This window comes from Phocoena sinus, chromosome 17, assembly GCF_008692025.1.
Source record: "Phocoena sinus isolate mPhoSin1 chromosome 17, mPhoSin1.pri, whole genome shotgun sequence".
In the NCBI taxonomy this organism is placed as follows: Eukaryota; Metazoa; Chordata; class Mammalia; order Artiodactyla; family Phocoenidae; genus Phocoena; species Phocoena sinus.
In genome coordinates, this window is record NC_045779.1 from 42441461 (window position 1) to 42464708 (window position 23248).

The 23248-nt window shown below is 36.1% G+C and overlaps 1 protein-coding gene across 1 annotated transcript in view; it reads right to left on the bottom strand.

Annotated features, from left to right (window-relative positions):
* The window catches only part of STK3 (serine/threonine kinase 3), a 327530-nt gene that overhangs the window by 219953 nt on the left and 84329 nt on the right, over positions 1-23248 (bottom strand). The window contains exon 5 of the mRNA XM_032610392.1: positions 403-567. Coding sequence (XP_032466283.1) covers positions 403-567 — 165 coding nt within the window. The remainder of the gene's footprint in view (positions 1-402; positions 568-23248) is intronic.

The window sequence follows — 23248 nt, forward strand, 5'->3', positions numbered from 1 at the left end:
AAACTATTTTCCTAAAATTTCAACTAGTTGTGACATGACATACTTAGAAACTTTGAATTCTGAAATAACCAAGAGTCCACAAGTAACTTATCTCCACTACCTTCATTAAAGACAGTCATTAAAGATAGTACTATAACAATAAAAGCTACAGAAATGAACAAATGTAGCTTTCCTTTCTGAATATTTAAGCATTTTGATGACAATGTATATTTTCATATTCATTCAATGTCTCTTAAATTGTAAATAAAAGTAATAAATAATATGTAAATAATGGCTCCTTCTCCCTGATAATAATGAAGTTACGCATTTCTTTCCATAACCCCCAAAATATATTATCAAAGTTTAGTCATACTCAAACCTGGACATATAAACCAAAAGTGTTTCCAAAAGTATTACACTTACTGTTAACTGACCAGCAACTCCAAAATCCGCCAATTTTGCATGTCCTTCTGTATTGAGGAGAATATTTCCAGCTTTTATATCTCTGTGTATTTTTCTCATAAAGTGTAAATATTCTAGTCCTTTCAAAGTAGATTTAAGAATAGTTGCAATTTCATCTTCTGTTAACTGGAAAGAAATATTTTAAAAACTCAATTGAAATGCCATGTTAGATAAACACTTACAAGAGAGCACTGTTAACAAGCACTTCTTTCTAAAGACCATTAGCCTCTAGGAAAAGGCTAAAAGGTAAAGTACTGAGAACTTCTGATGAAAGAAAATGTCATCATTCAATTTCTCCTTTCTTTAAAATTATCAATGTCATTCCTAACATATAACATATCTCAAGAAACAACATGACCCTAAGAAATCACTATTCCCTATATCATCTAACACTGAGGTGGCAATATTGCAGCTATCTGTCCTGAAAAAGTAAATTCAGACACCATTCCCTGTGGTGCCTCCAATTACTGATGAAAATGGAAACCAACAGTGTTACATAAAAGAGAGGAAATGAGAAAGGGTGGATTGCCAAGAGTCTCCTGCATGAAGTGTTCACACCAATACCACTCCTCCTCCTTCCAGCCAGCTCATTCCTAATCCACCCAGGTCCTAGATTTCTGACCCTAATAATGAGAACTCAAAAATAGAAATGTCAGAGAAAGACTAGGAAAATGGGAACACGAACAAAGGCTGTCAGGGGAAGGAAAAGGGAGGAGGGAGGAGAAAAGGAGGCCAAGGAGGAGAGAGGAGGGAAAAAAGATTCTTAGTAGTTGTCGCAGTAGAGGCAGTGCTATCTGTACCAGGCATTGTGCTAAGAGTTTTGCATGCATTATCTCATTTATCCTTATAACAACCCTATAAGGTAAATACTATTATTATCATCATTTGACAAATGAAGTTATTACACATGTTCAGTAACTTCCTTCTGGTCACACACAAGTAAGACTGAACCAAGATGTGAGTCCTCTTTGATCATAATCTATGTTTTTAACCACCATGCCTCTCTTGACAAACCTTATTCAAGTGCAACCTGTGAAAGTCCCTATTTTTATCAAAAATATCCTCTTAGTTTTTAAATACATCAAGTAATATCAATAGCTCAGGATAATAAAACCTACTTCACACTATAAGCATAACCACTATAAGCATAACCCAAAGAAATAAGTTGAGAGAAAGGAAAGAATCTCAATTTATACAGAGATAGAGGACATTGCTCTATATGAGAGAGAGAGAAAGGGAAAAAAAAAAAGAAACTCAGAAAGAATTCAAATACCCCCTACACAGTGGGATAACAGGAAGATACAGTAAAAATTGAATATATAAAAATATGAAGACTATGTAAAAATAACTACTGGAAGAAGCTTGCTTCCACCACCACCAATCCTGCAGTGGTTCATGTCAAGAAATAACTTGGGTGAACAACTGGATATTCACATGTAAAAAAAACTGAAGTTGGACTCCTACCTCACACCATATACAAAAATTTACTCAAAATGGATCAACAACCTAAATATGAGTTAAAACCACAAAAGTCTTAGAAGAAAACATAAGGGTAAAACTCCACGACCTTGGGTTGGGCAATGTATCATTAGATACAGCATGAAAAGCACGAGCAACAAGAGAAAAATACAGATAAAACTGAACTTTATCAAAATTAAAAACTTTTGTGCATTAAAGGCCATTATGAAGAAAGTGAAAAGACAACCCACAGAATGGGAGAAAGTATTTGCAAAGCATGTATCTGATAAGAGTCTGGAATCCAGAATATATAAAGAACTCTTCTAACTCAACCAAGAAAAGGCAAACAATCCCAATGGCAAAAGACTTGAATAGACATTTCTCCAAAGAAGATATACAAATGGTCACACATAAAAAGACAGATGTTCAACATCATCATCACTGGTCATTAGGGAATGCAAATCAAAGCCACAATAAGGTACCACTTTACACCCACTAGGATGGCTATAATAAAATTTTAAAAAATAGAAAGTAACAAGTGCTGGCAAGAATGTGAAAAAATTGACATTCTCATGCATTTCTGGTGCAACCATTGTGGAAAACAATATTTAAGTTCCTTGGAAAGTTTTTTTAAGAAAGTTAACCACAGAATTACCATATGACCCAGCAATCCCATTCCTAGGTAAATACTCAAAAGAACTGAAAACTGGTACTCAAACAAATACGTACATGAATGTTCATAGTACTACTCACAACGGCCAAAATGTTGAAACAACCCAAATATCTATGAACAGATTAATGGATAAACAAATTATGGTATACACATACAATGGAATGGAATATTATTCAGTCATGAAAAGGACTAAAGTATGGACATGTGGATGGACCTCAAAAACATTAAGCTGGGCACAAAAGGGCACATATTGTATGAGTCCATTTATATGAAATATTTAGAATAGGTAAATCCATAGAGAAAGAAAGCAAACTGGTACTTGCCAGGAGCTAGGGGAAGAGGGGGAATGGGGAGAAACTGCTTAATGAATAGGGGTTGATGAAAATATTTTGGAACTAGACAGAGGTAGTAATTACACAACATTGTGAATGCACTAATGCCAAGGAATTTTTCACTTTAAAATGGTAAATCTGTTATATGAATTTCACCTCAATTAAAAAAAAAAAACCCTTATCATGTTAAAATTTCTAAGCAAATTGCCAGGTGGTTTACCTTTAAATACAACACCAATATATATTGTCATAAAGTATTGTACAGATCATGCAAAGCTTTGTAGGTCATGGGTAAAGAGTCTGGATTATTTGAAAATTCTAATACTTCCAGGAACTGATTCTCTGCCTCAGACCAGATGGCCTGACTTCATGGTCCACAGACAGCAAGCGGTATGTTCTGAAGCTGCACTATCCAATACAGTAGCTCCCCAGCATTTGAAACATAGCTAACCCAAACTGAGATATGCTATAAATGCAAAATATACACCAAATTTCAAGGCCTAGTACCAAAAGAGAATGTAAGGTCTCTCATTAATAACTTACATACTGCTTACACTTTTACATGATATGTACATATTAATTATATTATTTTATTTAAAATCTGTTAATGTTTAATATAAGCTATTGATATTAATAAAATATTAGATGTTATAACATTAATATTACATATTAATATATTCAATACATTATTAAAATTAACTTCACCTATTACTTTTTTTTTTAATATGGATGCTAGAAAGTTTAGAATTACATATGTGGCTCATGTTATGTTTGTACTGAACAGCAGTGCACTAAGAAAAGGGTCCACAAGAGCAGAGATCTTTGGTTCACCAAGGTATCCACAATGCTTGGAACCATGCCTGGCATACAGTTAGCACTCAATAAATAATTAATGAATGGGTACAGACTTGTAGTTACTAAAAGAAAAGAGATATTAACAACTGATGTTCCCAGTTTTTTTAATTAGTGGTTTGCAGCCACGGTTGGGGAGTGGAGGCAGGAGTGCTGCTGAGGGCTACCACACCACACCACTGCAGAGGTATGCAAGGTGGTGGTGCTGTCATATGGGCCTGGGTTCTCTCCCCTCTCCCTATTCCACATTCCTGGATAAAGATTAAAGAGCTCGGGGTGTTACAAAAGCAGTACCAGTCCAAGAAACTGTGTCGTGTTTAGTTACTTCAATGCTGACCTTTTCAGTTACCTAGACCTCAATTTTTATCCTCTTAGCATTTCACTATTTCCAACCAATAAGTAACTAATCCTTCATTAACTCCTTGATTTGTTGTCTCTGCTCCTGTACCCTACATTTCAGAGCTGCATTAGAGAAAGTTCAGAATTAAATTGACTTACTATACTTCAAAGTCTCAGGATCTACCTGATGTCATTGCTGTAAAGCACTGAATGCTAGAAGACTTCAAAAGTTCATTCCAACTCTATGATTTTATAACAAATTAACAAAAGATCTTCATAGTCGGGCTTCCCTGGTGGTGCAGTGGTTGAGAGTCCGCCTGCCGATGCAGGGGGACACGGGTTCGTGCCCCGGTCCGGGAGGATCCCACATGCCGCAGAGCGGCTGGGCCCGTGGGCCATGGCCGCTGAGCCTGCGCATCCGGAGCCTGTGCTCCGCAACGGGAGAGGCCACAGCAGTGAGAGTCCCGCGTACCGCAAAAAAGATCTTCAGAGTCTTTTCTTAACAAAAGACTATAATAAATAATAAATTCACACTAATTTGGACATCCATTTTTATTCTTTCAACAAGTATCTACTTCACTGGCTCTCTCGTGTAAATCCTGTTAAAAGTGCTGGGTATACCGTGGTGAAGAAACTAACTGTCCTAGTTTTTACAAAGCTTACAAGAATACCTAAGGCCACAGCCTGTATTTGGTCCTGAATTATTAAAGGTAGAGAGGACTGATCTGAAGCAAACGTGTAAAGTTTCTAAAGCCTCTCTCCCATTATGCTTTTCTCCTCCTACTTCAGGGGGTCATTTCATATCTTCCCCTAATCAAAAAACATGATGCAATATCCAGTCATTCCTACCAGTACATGGATAAGTCTTAATTTAAAATTATTTGTGTACAGTATTATTTTAACAATCCATCTGAATATTAAGGCTCAAATGTACCTGCACTTTAAGCCTTTTCACTTCAACTACAAAATGAAAGGTTCCTATCCCTCAATAAAATCATTTTAAACAATAATAAACAAGTAAACAAGTATTTTCTAGAACACAGAAATATAATGTTGACTTAAATTTTTATATTACTTTAACGTTATAGAGTATTTTATGTGCATTTCACACAATTAAATAAACAAACACTTTATCGTCCCTTTCTATAAATGAGGAAACAAATTCAGAGAAATTGAGTGGTCTGTCAAACACAACTACTTAAGGGGCAAGCCCACGCGTCTTCTGACTCTATAGTAGTGGGATAGTCTATACTCTATAGACTATCACATCACTGCCAGATGTCACAAACATGAATATATGAACTAGTCTCAGTATAAGAAAACAGGGAGTTGCGAGGCTTGTTCCAAAGGTGATATTCAAAATATGTATCTGACAAAGAGTAAAAGCAATGTGTAATCAGAACAGTCATGAGCCATAAAGCCAACCAGTCAGAACAGCTACAGTGGTTAACAACAGTAAGAATAGATACCAGCCAGAAACAAACAGTCAAACTGAACAGCAGCCCTGTGTATCAGGCAGAATGCCTACTGCATCTTAGCATTCAAATCTAAATTATTTTAAATGGTGTGCCGGCCAAACAAAACAAGTATACCTGTAAATGAACTCAGCAAGTAAGCAGACTCACTTAGCCTGAAAAGTAACCTTAACTGAAGACATCAGAGGTAGCTTTCTGAGTATTTTATTGAAAACAGATGCTTAATCCCACCAAAAAGAACACATAGATGAATTATTTAAACATTTTAAAAAACAGTTAAATAAAAGTAAACAAAAATCAAAGTAAGTATCAAATCAGTAGGCAAGAAGAGTTTCTAATCAATAAAAGCAAAGAATTATGAGAATTTATTAGATCTGTCTACATAAAAACTGCAAGCTTAGAAAACAGAAAAATATTCACAGCAAATACAGTAAGATACTTAGTATACAGAATTACTTAGAACATAAAGAGCTCACAAGAAAAACAATAAAATCTCAATAAATAAATAGGCAAGGAAATGAATATGCAATTCACAAAACTTATAATAGGGCTAGTTAACACACATGAAAAATATTAAACTGCACTAATTATCAAAGAAAAGCAAATCAAAATAACGAAGTATCAATTATAAAATTATCCCATACGGGTCACAATGTTGCTGAGAATAACATGTGTGGCATGTATAAGAGTATAAGCCATGTGTAACAGTGATCTAAGAAAGTATATTTTCCAAAAAGCCCTAGAAAACATTCACTCTCTGAAAAAACATTTATTAAGCACCTGCTCTATATTGAATTTAAAACATCTCTAACTTTTAACCTCATGGAGTTCCAACCTAGCATGAAAGACAGACTTATAAACTACTATAAAAAGCACTTTCAAAGTGAAATGGAACCAGAGTAGAGAGCGATTAATTAGGGAAGGAAAAGAGGAACTGGCATTAAAATTAGGCTTTGAATAAGAAAAGTAGTTCCCTGTCCAGCGAAAGGAAAGACCATCAGTAGAGTAACTCAAATACTTAACTGAAGAATAGAAATATGATAGCTATGAAGTGGCACTCAGATATCAAGTGAGGCCCATTTTCCTTCCTTCCACTAAGATGAGAAAAATGGTAAAAAGTGATGGGTCAAACAAACACATGAATGGATGCTCACCATCACTAATCATTAGAGAAATGCAAATCAAAACTACAGTGAGGTATAACCTCACACCAGTCAGAATGGCCATCATCAAAAAATCTAGAAACAATAAATGCTGGAGAGGGTGTGGAGAAAAGGGAACCCTCTTGCACTGTTGGTGGGAATGTAAACTGATACAGCCACTATGGAGAACAGTATGGAGATTCCTTAAAAAACTAAAAATAGAACTACCATACAACCCAGCAATCCCAGTACTGGGCATATACCATGAGAAAACCGTAATTCAAAAAGAGTCATGTACCACAGTGCTCATTGCAGCTCTATTTACAATAGCCACATGGAACCAACCTAAGTGTCCATCGACAGATGAATGGATAAAGATGTGGCACATATATACAATGGAATATTACTCAGCCACAAAAAGAAACAAAATTGAGTTATTTGTAGTGAGGTGGATGGATCTAGAGTCTATCACACAGAGTGAAGTAAGTCAGAAAGAGAAAAACAAATACCGTATGCTAACACATATATTTGGAAGCTAAAAAATATATATATGGTTCTGAAGAACCTAGGGGCAGGACAGGAATAAAAACGCAGACAGAGAGAATGGACTTGAGGACATGGGGAGGGGGAAGGGTAAGCTGGGACGAAATAAGAGAGTGGCATGGACATATATACACTACCAAATGTAAAACAGATAGCTAGTGGGAAGCAGCCTCATAGCACAGGGAGATCAGCTCGGTGCTTTGTGTCCACCTGGAGGGTGGGAGGGAGATGCAAGAGGGAGGAGATATGGGGATATATGTATGTGTATAGCTGATTCACTTTGTTATACAGCAGAAAATAACACAGCATTGTAAAGCAATTACACTCCAATAAAGATGTTTAAAAAAAAAAGACTATAGGAACAAAAAGCAGATCCGTGGTGGCCAGAGATTAAGTGTGGAGAGAGGGGTGACTATAAACACACAGCAGGACTGGGTGTTGGGGGGTGTGGGGCTGTCTGTTCTATATCTTGATTTTGGTGGTACTCACAAGACTTTATACACTTGTCAAAAGTCTTAGAACTGTACACCCCAAAATGTGAAGTTTTCTGTACATAAATTTAAAAAGAAAGTGCACTGAATCTTATTAAATTGGCTTCGATAAGAAATGGAGTTTGGAGAAAGAAAAAAAAAAAAGTGATGGGCCAACTTTCAGCCTTGTAAGTGTCAAAATGCAGGTAAATCTTAGCAAATTTGGAGCAAAAAATGTTTACTTGGTCTCTTTTAAATATCAATGGTAGCAAATGAACTTTGGAAAAGAACAATATCTATATCAACATTTAAACCATTCTACACGTATTTTGTGTCACTAATGGAGACTAGGAAAGGAAGGAGTGCAGGCCTTCCTAGATGTAGGCCTTGATCTAGATGTTTATTTCATATCCTTTGGACACATACGGACTATTTGGGGTGGAGGGGGAAAGGAGTTAGTCGACAGTCATTTTCCTAAACAGAGTTTTGTTTTCAAACAATCTTTAAATGTTTTTAACAAATTTCATTTGCATACAAACACAACCAGTTACCAAATAGATTTCTTTTTGGCAACAGAGAGAAGTACTTCTTCCCATTACTATAAAAATTTTAAGTAGTATCTTTATTTCTATAATTATGACTTTTCATCAGATAGATTTCAAACTCGTGAGTTTTATATTGAAAATATTTAGGGAGAAAAGAAAAACACAAAAGAGAGGATCTGCTTTATACAGAAAGAGGTAACACAGATTTTAGTTCTAAGATGGAAAATGCTTAGATCCATTCTCAAACCACAGCTAACACTTCTTTTAGTAGTATCTGTCAAGAATCCATTCCATGGGCTTCCCTGGTGGCGCAGTGGTTGAGAGTCTGCCTGCCGACGCAGGGGACATGGGTTTGTGCCCCGGTCCGGAAAGATCCCACATGCTGCGGAGCAGCTGGGCCCGTGAGCCACAGCCGCTGAGCCTGCGCGTCCAGAGCCTGTGCTCCGCAACGGGAGAGGCCACAACAGTGAGAGGCCCGTGTACCGCAAAAAAAAAGAATCTATTCCAATGAAAAACTTCATCAACAGAGTACTTCATTTGTGGATTTTATTAGGTTATCGTCAATACAATACAGATTTAATTTTATTTGTCACTATACAAATGCAGCAATGTCATTTTAAAATCATTTGAATCGTATTTTAGAGCCTAGTTTAAAAAAAAAAAAGAAAAAGGAGGACGGGAGAGTGATACTACACCATGAATGAAATATTCAGTAATCAGAGATGGAAATAAGACTTTATAGCTGAGCTAATACATTAAAAGACGGAAGTCTACATCTGGTTTCAATACTGGTATGAATTCATTGGCAAATTTAAAAAGAATCCCATTGTACAAAAACAAAAAGATGGTTTTGATAGGCTTTAGTCCTCTGGTTACTTTTGTTTTTAGAGTCATATGATTAGTACAATAATATGATACATTTAATATGTCACTGTGTATATGGTTTTGATAAAAATGCACCCACCAAGGAGTCTCAAGAGCACATGCACAAGCTGTTTTAAAATACACGTACTGCCTTAATGTTTTTACTTTAGTAAAAACAAATTCAAGGGAGGCTTTGTAAGTTCATACAAAATTAAGAATTTTAACTTTCTAAAAATGAATCTTTGACAATCTTAGCTAAATCCTGCCTGTTTGACATAATTATTTATGCATATAAAATAATACATTAATTCTATATTTAGTACTTACTATCTATTAAGGAAACAATCCAAAAAATGAGACATAGTTCCCCTTTTCAAATGCCATAGAGAGACAGATAACTATAGAAACTTTATTATCAAATTTTAAGTTTTAACTTGCACAGTGACTTTTCATGAAGTTTTGAAAACCATTTGAGCAAAACTCACCAGTGTAATCCTCACATGGTCTTTTAAGGTCTGGATCAAATCTCACCTCTTTCAAGAAATCACCCTTTATTCCCCAAGTAAGGATTTATCTGTCCAGTGATGATAATGATAATATCAACAACTCACACTTACTGAGTTTTTACTATACCAGCCACATTACAGGTATCATTTCATTTAATATCCAAACACAAAAACAGACGGTAGGCACCAACAAAATTTACTGAGAGCCTGTTATACTGTCCTTGCCTTCGTGGTGCTTGTAATTTAGTAGGGAAGGAAGGGAACAGGAACAAATAATTACAATATTAAAAAATGCCTGCCACAACAAGATTAGGTATGGGAGCATTCCAGGACAGCAGGTGATTAATCAGAACCAGTACTATTTTTTTTTTTTTTTTTGCGGTACGCGAACCTCTCACTGTTGTGGCCTCTCCCGTTGCAGAGCACAGGCTCCGGACACGCAGGCTCAGCGGCCACAGCTCACGGGCCCAGCCGCTCCGCGGCATGTGGGATCTTCCCAGACTGGGGCACGAACCCGTGCCCCTGCATCGGCAGGCGGACTCTCAACCACTGCGCCACCAGGGAAGCCCAGAACCAGTACTCTTAAAATAAAATCCAAACCATATATTTTAACCCTCAAGGTCTTGAACGATACAGTTCTTGCAGCCTTGACAATCTCACCACACCACTCTCCCCATCCAAGGAAGCCTTCATAGAGGAGGTGACTTTTGAGCTGACCCTTGAAGAATGAACAAAGTTTGTCAGGAGACAAAAGAGGGAATGGAATACTAGGTATGTGTAAAGGGAATGGGCACACAAATAAACGAAATCCAGTACCAGTTCTTTGTGTCTGACTGTAATATGTATAGGAAAACAGTGCAGAATGCAAAGGTAGGTTAGGGTCAGTTCTGCTTTACGTGCCTACACATTTTTAAATGGAAAGATGGTATGACTGTACCTCAACTTTTAAGAAGGAAACTGTGACAGTAGACTCTCAGCCAAAGACTAAAAGTAGGTAAGCGAGTGTGGAGAATGTAATAATAAAATCATTTACAGCAGTAGTAGTAGTAGCAGCAGCAGCCACTGCAGTAGTAGCTAACAGGTATGTAAACTTGCTTAAAATCCCAATGGATTTTTTAGTCAAAATTTCTAATTTTGAGATGAAGCGATGTCAAAGCATGCAGTTAAGCAGGAAGGCACTGAAAGCAAAATCCAAAATTCTTTCTTTCATAATTCAAACTGAAACTGCCTAAGCACTAAAAAATAACATAGGGCTTAGGTAGCACCCTCTCAACCAAAACAAGACAAAACAAAAAAAAGGAAGGAATTGTCATTAAAAATGAACATGCCCTCTAACCCAGTAATTCCATTTTTCAGGTATCCAATGGCCGTCACAACACAGGTATACCAATAAATACCTATGAAAGTTTCCTGCAGCTTTGATTAGAACAACAACAAAAATCGGTGAGTTGGAACTCATTTTATCCAAAGTACTGGAAAAAATACATTCTGTTATATACACACAGACCTATATGTAGTGGTATGGGAAGATCTCTGAGATACATCAGAAGTTTAAAAAAAAAAAAAAAGGCAAGGTATAGAACACCACATATGCAGTATAAATCCCTTGTTTAAAACAAAATATGCATACATATGTGCCGAAAGAAACCACAAGAAACTAACTGACATCTCCTCCAGGAAGTAAAACTAAGGGGTGAGTAAGGAGACGCTAAGTTCCTCTTCTGTACTATTTGGAAGTTTTACAATGTGCTCATATTACTTTTTTTCCCCTTAATTTATATAATTAAAATGGGAGGAGTTTACACATTCTAAAAGTTTAAAGAATTATGCAATACTGTTTTAAAAGATCTCCATCTAAAACTGTTAAAATTAGAGATTTGCTACCTAAGGAGCTGAATTTCCATTTTCTGGAAAATTAACTTACATACATTTCTTGACTTCCTAAGATTAAATAATATTTCACTGTATAAGACAACAATCTTTTAATATGTTTTTCTAATACTAGAGAATATCCACTATTTCAACAAATATCATAAAATTCTTAAATCACTAATAATTAAAAACTAAATCCCATCTTTTTAAGTTTTGCCTTAATAGTAATAAAATACAATTTACATTTGTATAGAACTTTATAGGTTACAAAATGCTCTGACACTCATCATCTTTGTTCCTCACAAGAAAACACTGAAGTAGATAAGGCAAGTAATATGATATTAGATCCATTTTAGGATTAGGCATCTGAAGTTTAAAGGAGTTACACAACGTACCCAGAGTCACAGAGCTAACACATAACAACCCAGGAACTGATGTTTAGTTTTCTGATTCCACATCCACGAGTCCTTCCACTAAACCACATCATTCCAAATAACCACTGTCACAGTGCGCTATGGGTCAGGCTTATGACAGGGAGGGAGGGCTCATCGTAGATCTGGCAGTGACGGGCAGTCTGCCAGGAGAGGAATGTACAATATAAAAATAAAGTGCACGAAGGTGGGCCTGACTTATGAAAGGGAAATAGAACTGGGAGAAATGCCAAGAAATGTAGCAACTAAGGTGAAGACTGGGCAGCTTACCAATAAGGGAAGCCAAGGAAATACTTTTGTAAGTTTAATTTACTTAGTTAAGGTAGAAGAGAAAGTCTATTGGAGGGACTATTTTGCAATGTGGAAAGATCATAAAGAAAAGTGTTTATAATCCAATCAAAAGATTTAGAAAAGGTGTAATGGAGCGTGATGCGTATGATGTATTTAATCAGAGATTAAGATGGGGCACATGATTGCTATGAAAAATTCTAAGGGTCTAATCCTACAGTGCATGGTCATGTTAATGCTGTGGCTTGGAACTTTAAGAGGCATGTGTGAAATACACTTAGAACTGAATCTCACTGTATGGGAGACACCAAATAAGGAGCAGGAATTACTTTCCACACAAAAGGACTCACTCTCCAAAGATTCTAGTATAGTACTGAACAGCAGTACCTGTTCAGGTTGAGAAAATCCTTATAAGAGAAGGGGCCATGGACACCACAACTAAAAACAGGGTTAGGCTACCATTGTCTAAATGAAACCATGGATCTGTAATCCTGAAAAGCAGACTTTCCAGAATTCTTACAGCAAACACTTACTGCTGACACAGAGGAGCAGGCTCTTACTGTATCTTACTGTGACAAAAGGGAGAAAAGGTTGAGGACCCCACAGTTTTAACTGCCACTGTCAACAGATACCTCTTCTAACACTGAACATTCATTTTTGGAGTTATTTTAGAGGGTTTTGTATGCACGCGTGTGCGTGTGTTTTATTCTTGATATATCTTGTTTTGATTTTAGGTTTGGTAAATACATAGATATACCTGTTATTTTGGGCCATTCGAACACCCATTCACCCTTCTCCTGCTAACGTACCCTCATTTCCCTTTAGGGGATCACTACTTCCCCATCCTTAGGCCACGAATTCTAGCAGTCAGCTCCATCCTAGCTCCAGGTTAGACACATGTCCTAGAGCTAATCCAGTTACCCCATCACATTCCAATGGCCACAGAAAAAGGTACATGACCCATTCAGAAGCAGTGAGGTACAACACTGCTGGGTTTCAACTAGAAAGGTATAATCCAGGTAGCTGCTAGCAGCCATCTTGTCACTATAAGTAAGAGTCTGAGAGTGGAGTCAATACAGAAGTATCAGGACAAAGAGACGAATCCAAGTAATTCCTTTCACCTTGAATCAAACCATGCATGAAACTAGCTCTGCAAAGATTTTTTGTTATGTGAGCAAATAAATTCCCTTCTTGGCTCAAGCCAGTTTAGGATGAGTTTTCTGTAATTTATAACCAAGAGTTGAAACTGATGTAGTAAATTTCAAGTAGATACCAAAAAGCAGGGAGGTTCCTGGAAAAGAGGTCTGTATAAAGCACAAACTGGTGACCAACTCTAGAACTGCTAGAGGTTATTCCAAATATTTAACAGCATGAGATCTCTGAAGCTGATTTCTATTTTCTGCCCCCAAACAAAAGGGTTACAATAATAAGGGGTGGGAAAAGCAGAATAAACATGTTTTTTAAAAGGAACATGAATGCTTTTTTAAAGTCTTCTTTTTGCCTTCCTTTTCCTAGTACCACCTGCCCCGGCCAATAAATGTTTACTCCATTATATTAAAACTGCATTTAGATATCTAATTTTACAGAACTCCTCAAATGTTTTAGCATTCATTAGTTTCTATGACATACATGATACAATCAACACACGATGGTGACGAAAACCCCTTGCTAAAAATCAATGGTTTAGAGAAACTGGAGGAGTTAAGTAGCAATTTCTGAAATACCTAAATCTCAAAAGTAATACTTAAGCTTACATGCAAGGCTTTATCTGAACATCCATCAAGCTTCAGACTCCAACTGCTTTACAATCAAAATTTCTCTCCCTCTTACTCCTTCTTTCTTGGGAAAAACAATACATACATTTAATGGGGCCCTTAGGTATTCAACATGAGGAAAACACTGGAAAAAATAACAGAGCAACTCAGTAACTCCCTTCCACCCCTCACCACTCTATCTCATCCCACCCAAAAACAGGAAGGTTGAGGATATAAAATAGTCAAGGTTTTAAACAATAAAAAATTTATGGGACTCTTCTAGAAAAACAAAAATCTGCTCAACACAAAGTACACACATTAGAAAACATAACTAGAATATTTTAGCCATTATTATATACCAAAGGGCAGAGAAGGGTTTTCTTTCATGAAATCTGGATTGCAGATGTCTGGCAAAAAAAAAAAAAATTAATAATCTATCACAAAGTCCGACAACTAGTGATTCAAAATGAAAGCTTTCACTACTTACACCATATGTAAATATACATATACACAAGCTGCTTATAATCCCTTGATCTGAAGAGAAAGAGAACTGATACTCTACTGTGAAAATGGTCAGTGGGCAGACATTTTAAAATCCTTTCCCACATGAAAAGATTCCTGAAAAAGAGATCAGAAGACAACAGAAAAGCACTCAATATATGTGGAGTTATAAAGCCCGTATGAACTAGTATCTATTACACAAAGAGGGAACATGCAACAAGGTGATTAGGAAAGTCAAACATGAATTAGTCCAATAACACAGAGGCAAATATAAACCCTAAAAAGCACTTTATGGAATAGAAAGCCACACATATCAAAAAGATGTCTATTATTAACGATTAAATAATATCAAACTTTGAAGCTCCAAATAAATCTTAAATCAGTAAGAAACTGGTACGCCTTCACTAAGGGAAAAAAAAACCTGTCTGAAGTAGTACATAATTAACATCAAGGCAGAATATATATTTTTAAAATACAACAAATCAAACATTTACCAAAAAGACTATTATGTACAAGGCATTAATTCTAACGGCACTAAAATAAAATATCCTAGTATATTCTGAAGAGCACTGCCTGATTCTATTAAAGAAACTCTCACTGTACCTAAAAATGTAAGCTCTATCTCACAGAGCTTACATACCTCCCTCATTAACAATGATAATTCAAGGTACCAATGGTGAATGTTAGGATTCTGTCCTTGGTTCCATAGTCCTCTGTATTATTCCACCCAAACACATTATCTGATAATGTACACAATGCAAAGACACTCCCATCTATGTAAGTGAGAAGATAGGACGATGATGACAATAACAATGCAAATACATATAGGACTTCTTTTGTACCAGGTGCTGTTCCTAGCACTTTACATATGTACAATCTTCAGAACAACTCAATGAAGTAGGGTAGTCTTCTTATCCCATTTAGCAAATGAAGAAAACGAGTCACAGAAAAGTTAAGAAACTTGCCCAAGTTCACACAACTAGTATGTAGCAGAGCCAGAATTCAAGACATTCTGGGCTCCAGACTCTATGTTTTTAACTTCTACAGTTCAATTCTAGCAGTCAGCTATAATTTCAACCCTTTCTTTCCCTCTAATCTACTTTACCACTCTATGATTCAGTTTCTCATCTGGAAAATGGGTCAATAATTGTTCTTACCTCACATAGTTGTTCAGTCCTTACACGAGGATTAAATGCAATAATCTATATAATGTGCTTGGCACATACCAGTACTACAGTAATAGCTATTACAATATCTACCAAACGTCTGTCACTGGAGTTGAGAATCACTGCTATAAAACTAACAAAAAAAAAAAACTAACAATCGGTAAGAATTTACCAAGAATGGTCTCAATGTGTCCTTCACAGTTCTAAAGTGATACCTGAATAAACCTGACTTTCCCAATTATTTCCATTATAAAATAACAAGCTCACCACAAGCCTTCAGGTAAATAAATATACATAACTTAGGAACTGCTCTCTTCAGTCTGGAACTTCCTCTCCATTATTTTGTATTCCCTCAATGCCCCCTCCCCTGCTCCCCACCCAATCACAGAATATATCAATATTTCATCCTGGGAAAAGCAGACAATAATTTCTCGTATATAACAAACTGGACATTTATTGTGTTTTAAGACACAAACTTTAAGTTAGTATTTTAATGTCATTTCCACCTGCACAGCTGGGTACCCTGAAAGGTTTCAACCAGAATGCTATTCTCAGAGTCTGCCTTCACCAAAGAGCTACAAAACTATGGAGACTCAAAGAACAGTAGCAATTCTCTAGTCCTGGGTCTAGTGCTCATCAACATTTAAGTTTGTTCCTAATTTTCTGTTGTGACAACACTCTGAAACATTTCTCACTAACCAACTGTGCTAGGGTTTCTGTAAGGTACAGACAGAAGAGGAGAATAAGGTACAGATGGAAAAGGAGAATCATTGGATGGATCCTAGGGTGCTTATACATTCAACTTTACAACAGATTATCAAACTGTACTCCTCAAAGTAGCTGTGCTAATTTAAACACCTAAGAGTATAAAAGTATGTATAGGGAGGTAGGTGGGATGGGAAAGAGGAGATATCATTGATTCAGGTTTAAAAACTAACCTGAATTTGTAGTTAATTTGTTTAATTTGTCTTTCCTCCTTCTAAAATACAACTAAACTGATAGAAAAACATTTTTTAATAAAAGAATCAGGGCTTCCCTGATGGCGCAGTGGCTAAGAATCCGCCTGCCAATGCAGGGGACATGGGTTCGAGCCCTGGTCCGGAAAGATCCCACATGCTGAGGAGCAACTAAGCCTGTGCGCCACAACTACTGAGCCTGCGCTCTAGAGCCTGCGAGCCACAACTACTGAGCCCGTGTGACACAACTACTGAAGCCCGCACGCCTAGAGACCATGCTCTGCAACAAGAGAAGCCACCGCAATGAGAAGCCCATGCGCCGCAACAGAGAGTAGCCCCCGCTCACCGCAACTAGAGAAAGCCCGTGTGCAGCAACAAAGACCCAATGCAGCCAAAAATAAATAAAAATAAATTAATTTTAAAAAAAAAGAATCAGCACAGGAGAGTATAATAAATTTGGAAGTATTTCTATGAAGAGTCACAGTCAAGAGCAGGCAAAGAAGGGGTCTGCAACACAAGGCGTGATTACCAAGTAAACATCAAAGGGGCTCCAAGTTAGAATCATTGTGTAGGGAGGGCAGGAGCGAGAAGCGGAATGGAAAAGGTAGGTTAGCTTTCCCACGGAAGCTGAAAAGAAGAAAACAGAACAACACGTGGCTCCTCATCCCTACTCTATACATACAGATTACATGCAGTCTGGCATTTATCCCCAGGCCCCAAAAAAGGCAGGGGAGGGGAATGGCTAACAAACTGAATGAACCACCTCTGTGGGCACTTGCCCCTAAGGCCAGCTCCCAGCCAGTTCATCCTAACATTATACCTGCCAGGCAAAAAGCATCGTCCCAATGCTTCTGATGAGAGCTAGTCAGCCTTTCTGGTGGTCAGCCTGCCATGGGCAACATCAGGATCAAGCAACTGAAACAACAACTCCAGTGGAAATAAAGATGATTCAGAAAACAGAAAATAACTTTTTCAAAACTTATTTTTCTTAGAGTGATTAGAAAAGATTTTGCATCCATGCCTCAAGCATCAAGATGTTATGAAAAAGGAATAATCAAAAACATAAGAGTTCTTGTAAATTAAAATATAACTGCTGAAATAAAACGTTCAGTTAGAAGAGTCAGAAAATAAAGTAGAAAAAAACTCACCCCCTACCCCACCGCCAAAGAGGAGACAGAAAATCTAGGAGGGAAAAAAAGAATAAAATTCAGATTTCACCATCCAATGAATACAACAGAGGGGGAAACTATTGAAGAAATTTTTCCAAAGCTGAAGAAGACACAAGTGTTTATTTGAAAGGAACTACTGAGTGCTGAGCATAACTAATAAAAAGGACTCACACTCAGGCACATCCTCGTGAAATATCTTGTTCCTTATGCAACATCAGAAACATGAGAATACAGAAAAAAGTCTAAGAAGGACTGGGGCAGGGGGAGACCTACAAATAAATAAGTCTCTGATAGGCATTAGCTATGTATAACATTAGCAATACTGGCTGCTAGAAGAAAATGGAGGGAAGCTACCACATCTCTGAGAGAAACTTACTTTCAATGTAAATTCTACATAGGCTACTATCAACCAGGTATGAAAACAAAATAAAGGCATTTTCAGATATGCAAGGATTCAAATAGTTGACCTCTTAACTCTTACACCTTGAAGAAGATAGTTTAGGAAGAATATGAAACAAGACTGAAAAACCAAGGAAACAGGAAATATACAAGAAAATGGTGGCACTAACCCAGGAGTCCAGTGAAAAGAAATTCCAAGGATGCAGCTCTACAGCAGACCTAAAAAGCAATGAGTCCACATTAGAACAAGAAATCAGGAAGCTCCAAAGAATGTCTTCTCAAAGAAGAATCACATAAATTCCAGGAAATAGATAAAATGAGTAAGAAGTTAGAAGACATTAGTGAAGTGATAAAGATGGCATATGCTACTTCTTTCAACATGAAAAAAACAAAGGAAAAACAAAAAATTATGGTGCTAAGATCATGATCCTAACATAGATCCATCAAACTAATATATGACAATGATTTTGAGCAATTAAGTGTGAGAAAAGTAAATCCATTTAAACCAGATACTGGGAACATTTTCCTTCAGGTGATCTAGGAGTATGACACTGGACTTTTAAAGACGGAAATATAATTTTAGCATATCATCGTTTTCCCTCCCAAGATGTCCTTTGCCCTCTCTTCTCTGAGTCATTCATTCATGCATACAACAAATATTTACCCAGCATCCTGCATGTCAGGCACTGACCAAGGAGCAGAGATAGATCAGTGAACAAAGAAGACAAAACCATGCTCTTGTAGAGCCTGATTCTAATGACAGATGACTCCTCCTCTTCCAAGATCATGCTAAAGGCTCTCTCTCCTATGAAGCTTTCACTGAACTTCCATGTTAGGCTAAGTGCTTCTCCTTTACTGCCCCTAAAGAACTCTAACTCTTTAGAGAATCAAATTTAGCTTTGTACGTATGTATTACCTCAACTAGTCTGCAAACAATGCAACAACAGCAACATTTATTAGAGTTATTTGTACCTCAAATGCATAGCACCAGGCCTAGATTAATAAATGTGTTTTGAACCTTTCTGTTCAACCAAAATGTAAATAAAACTGCCAAGTAAAATGTAAAGCACTGTACAAATGTTACTTATTATTTAACAGATGAGGAAGCTGAAGTCACCAGATTATAAAACTCGTTTGTGGAAGAGCCAAAACTAAAATCCACAGTGCTAGGCTGAATTAAAATAAATGGTCAAATCAGAAAATGGGCCAAAGTGGGAGAGACAAACCTTAGGCGTTTTCTTAGAACATTTCCAAATACACAATAAACGTCTAAGACATGGATTCTATTCCTTCCATATGTCAAGGCACAGCTTAAGAATTATGTAAAGATCATTTTGAAAGCCTGTAATCAAAAATATAATCTATCTTTAAAAAGCTTCAATTTCACAGAGTTGTCTATTTTTACTTTGCAGTATATACTTGAAATGCATAAGTGTTTAGAAGTTAAATGGCATTTAACATAAAATATATTGGTTTTTAAAATATGTCCTCACAAGGAAACCTTCAAGCACACTTTTTATGGCCTTTCTTTGGTATATGTGGTCATATCTGTTCAATAACCCACAACATTAATACTGAATAGTAGTAGCCATGCAAATTACAATTTATCTACAAAAATATAACACTGAATAGATGAGTAGGATTGTTTATATTCACAGAATAAGCAGCCAAGGAATTGATCCTGTTTCAGTTCAACAAACATTTATCAAAGGTTGCTAGATGCCAGTAGCTATTCCAGGCACTTGTAATATTTCCAAGATGAATGTATAAAAATTTCTGCCCTTGAGTGGCTTATAGTAGGGGAAAGCAACTGCAATTACTCTTCTCCTAAAGACTAAAAGCTAACTAATAATTAAATGTGATTTCCAAGTACAGGATACCACAGTAAGGTTATCTACACATAGGTTTCACCAAGCTCAAAAGATGGTTTTAAATACTGTTAAAAAAAAAAAAAAAAAATACATGATACCAGGACATGAGCTGTGTTTGTGGGTTTGATCACAGAAATCAGGCATTTAACTCACATATACTTACTTATAGATCTTTCAATACTTATAAACTGAAAGATTCAATGAATACTAACCAAATAGTGATTTTTACTCTAAATGCAACCAGAAGACTCAGAGAAACTTTTATCACCCACTGGAATATAGGAGGGTTTCACCTTCATCCTACCCCTAGTACTACTACCATTAATTACCACAATTACCATTCATTATCAGCTCAACTGCCAACAATCCAATCCCAACCCTTTGCTACTCAGGCTCAGTTCCAATCACTGGGAGTTCTAGTTAACCCCCAAACTTAATTCTATGCCTTTATCTTTTTCTAGGTGTTTCCCAAAGAAAAAGTGTAGGTCAGGGCATAAAACCGCTGAAAGAGATATTTTGAAATTCCTTAATATCTATGCTGACAATCAGATAACTGGCTTCTTGACTTTTAAAATGAAATGTGAAGTACTCATAAAACTATTAGGAAACTGTCAAGCAAACCTGCAAACTGGTAAGAAAAAGACCACCACCACCGACAACAACAAAAGGCAAAGGATAAGCACAAAAAGGAAATAAAAGAGCCAGTACACATATGACAAGATGCTCAGTCTACCTAGCAGTCAAAGTATGTAAGATAATAATAACAGTAAAAATTAGAATAATAATGGCAGCTAGAATTTATTGTGCTCTTCATGTAAGAGTGAATATGCAATAAAGACTTACCTAATTCATTAATCAACCAATTACCAAATAGATAAGAAACTACCTGGGAAAACAGGGAAAGTTTCAAAGAGGAGGTGATATTTGATCTGGTCCTTCATGGATACAAATTCACTAGGCAAAGACTGGTGGGTACAGGAAACACTCAAAGGTGGGGGAGCAGTTGAGGCAAAAGCATATACCAAAACACCAAAATACAAATCTTAGTCAGATTTTCTTCCCTGTGCCTTTAATTTTCAAAGAAATACCTGATCAAAAAACAGATAGCAATCGAACTGAAAATCCAGAAGAGTTCATCCATGAGATTTCTTTCAAAGACAAGAATAATTCTACAAAAAGTGTGTTACTTAGGTGGTTTTCCAAGAGTCATTCCTCTTAAAACAAATAAAAAATCTAAAAGAAATTGCCAACTTACAATTCTTTATCCAGCAAATGTATCGTTCTAAAATGAAGTGAGATAACATTTTCATACCAAAAAAAAAAAAGAGAGAGATCTTAACACCATCATACCCATATATAAGGAAACACTAAAGAACACTGTTCAGGCAACTGAGAAATGCAGAAAAGAGTAAAGAGCAATAAAAAGTATAAATATAAACACTGACAATATAAAATAATAAGAATGCCTTGTGCTGTTTAAAATGTATATAGAATTAAAAGAAACAACAAAGCATGTAACAAAAGAGCATATAAAACCGAAAAAAAAGTTCCCATACTCTTAGAAAAAGATTGATTGTTAGTGACCATGAAAACAATTAACTGCTGGAGTGAGTGTTAATAGATCAAGGACAACTGTTTCACTGGTCACATTTTTGAAAGCTAGCCAATCAGGAACAGCCACGCCTCTGAAATTCAAACAATCAAGATTATCACTCCATTGACCATTCCTATAAAATGATCAAATATTTACAATCTCCAGTGCTTAAAAAAAAAAAAAAGAGGATGATACATATCCCCGTATACTGCCAACCTTCATTAACAACAGTACTCTTTTTAAATAATACATAAATGAAGGAAAAGTAGCATAAGTAGCATAGAATATTCTTGAGCTTTAACAGGAGCTGTTATCAAGGCAACACCCAGAGATAATACACCCACAGCTCCTGAGCCATCTCGTGCAGCTCTGGGTTCTTCTTGTATCTGGGAATCAGACCCTTCCATGCCTCCCCAAGCCCAAGGGAAACAGTCTGTGAGAATAACAATTAGACTATTCCAAATGTATGATCCCCAAACATGTTAGGTGGATTCTGTCTTCTAAAAAAGAATGCAAATGGAATAAAATATTTCCTTCGATAACTGGTGAAGGAGATTCCTGAGGATAATTATCCCACCCATATCTAGCTTTTAGAACTGCAGTATACCTTCACGGTTTGTATTTATTAGCAACAAGAAATAAAGTACTTGGATCATATTCTTCCTCTGTACTCAAAATGGTAACATTAGCATTTAAATAAAGAAAACAGATTTTCCATTTCACTCAGTTTTACTTCATATTCCTACCTGGTAATTTTAAATACCAAATACACTGAGTTTAGCCCTGGAACAGTTTTAAAACACTTCTCTAACTGAAGTATAATTATCTTCAATTAAAGCATTGTTCTGCCACTCAGGAGTCATCTGATTTACATAAATGTCAGTTAAGCACCATACAAATTCTAAAATATATAATTGGAATGTCACAAATCACTTAATCCATTTTGTCAAAACAGGGATTATTTTAACTTCTATCTCACTTCCTTTAAAAGAAATCCTATTTACTTTATTTTCTCTAACAGAAAAAAAAAAAATTAGCAGGATAAACTTACAACGTACTTCCCCAATCAAACTTTAAAATGATTCTGGTTAACCACGAATTGACTCAAGTAGTTAAGTATTTTTCTGAATGTATTTTACTGAAACATGTCTGACTACATGTAATAAAGACATATAGTAATTGGGATACTGTTTCATGGAATTACAAATTATTTCACTGATTTATTATTCTTAGTCATTCACAGATTTTAAAAAGGTCACTTTGTCCTCATAAATTATGCAAGGAAACTAGGTGCATTGCTAGCCTAAACAATTTTGTAAACAGCTCTTTTACTGAGGGTTAAAAACATAGCCATAAAAAGTTATTATTAAAAAACAAATTTCACAAAGCTGAATTTACCAGGAAAAAAAAATTATAATCTAGCTCTACTACTTTCAAACACCCTAACAATATTTGGGAAAATAAGACAAAAATTGTTTTTCAGTTATTTTTAAGATTCAGAAACATAAAACTTCAACTGTTTACCAATCATAGGTTATAATACAAAAAACAAGATAAAGAAATACTATGAACATTATGAACTTTAAATAAAATTCTAGCTGTAACTT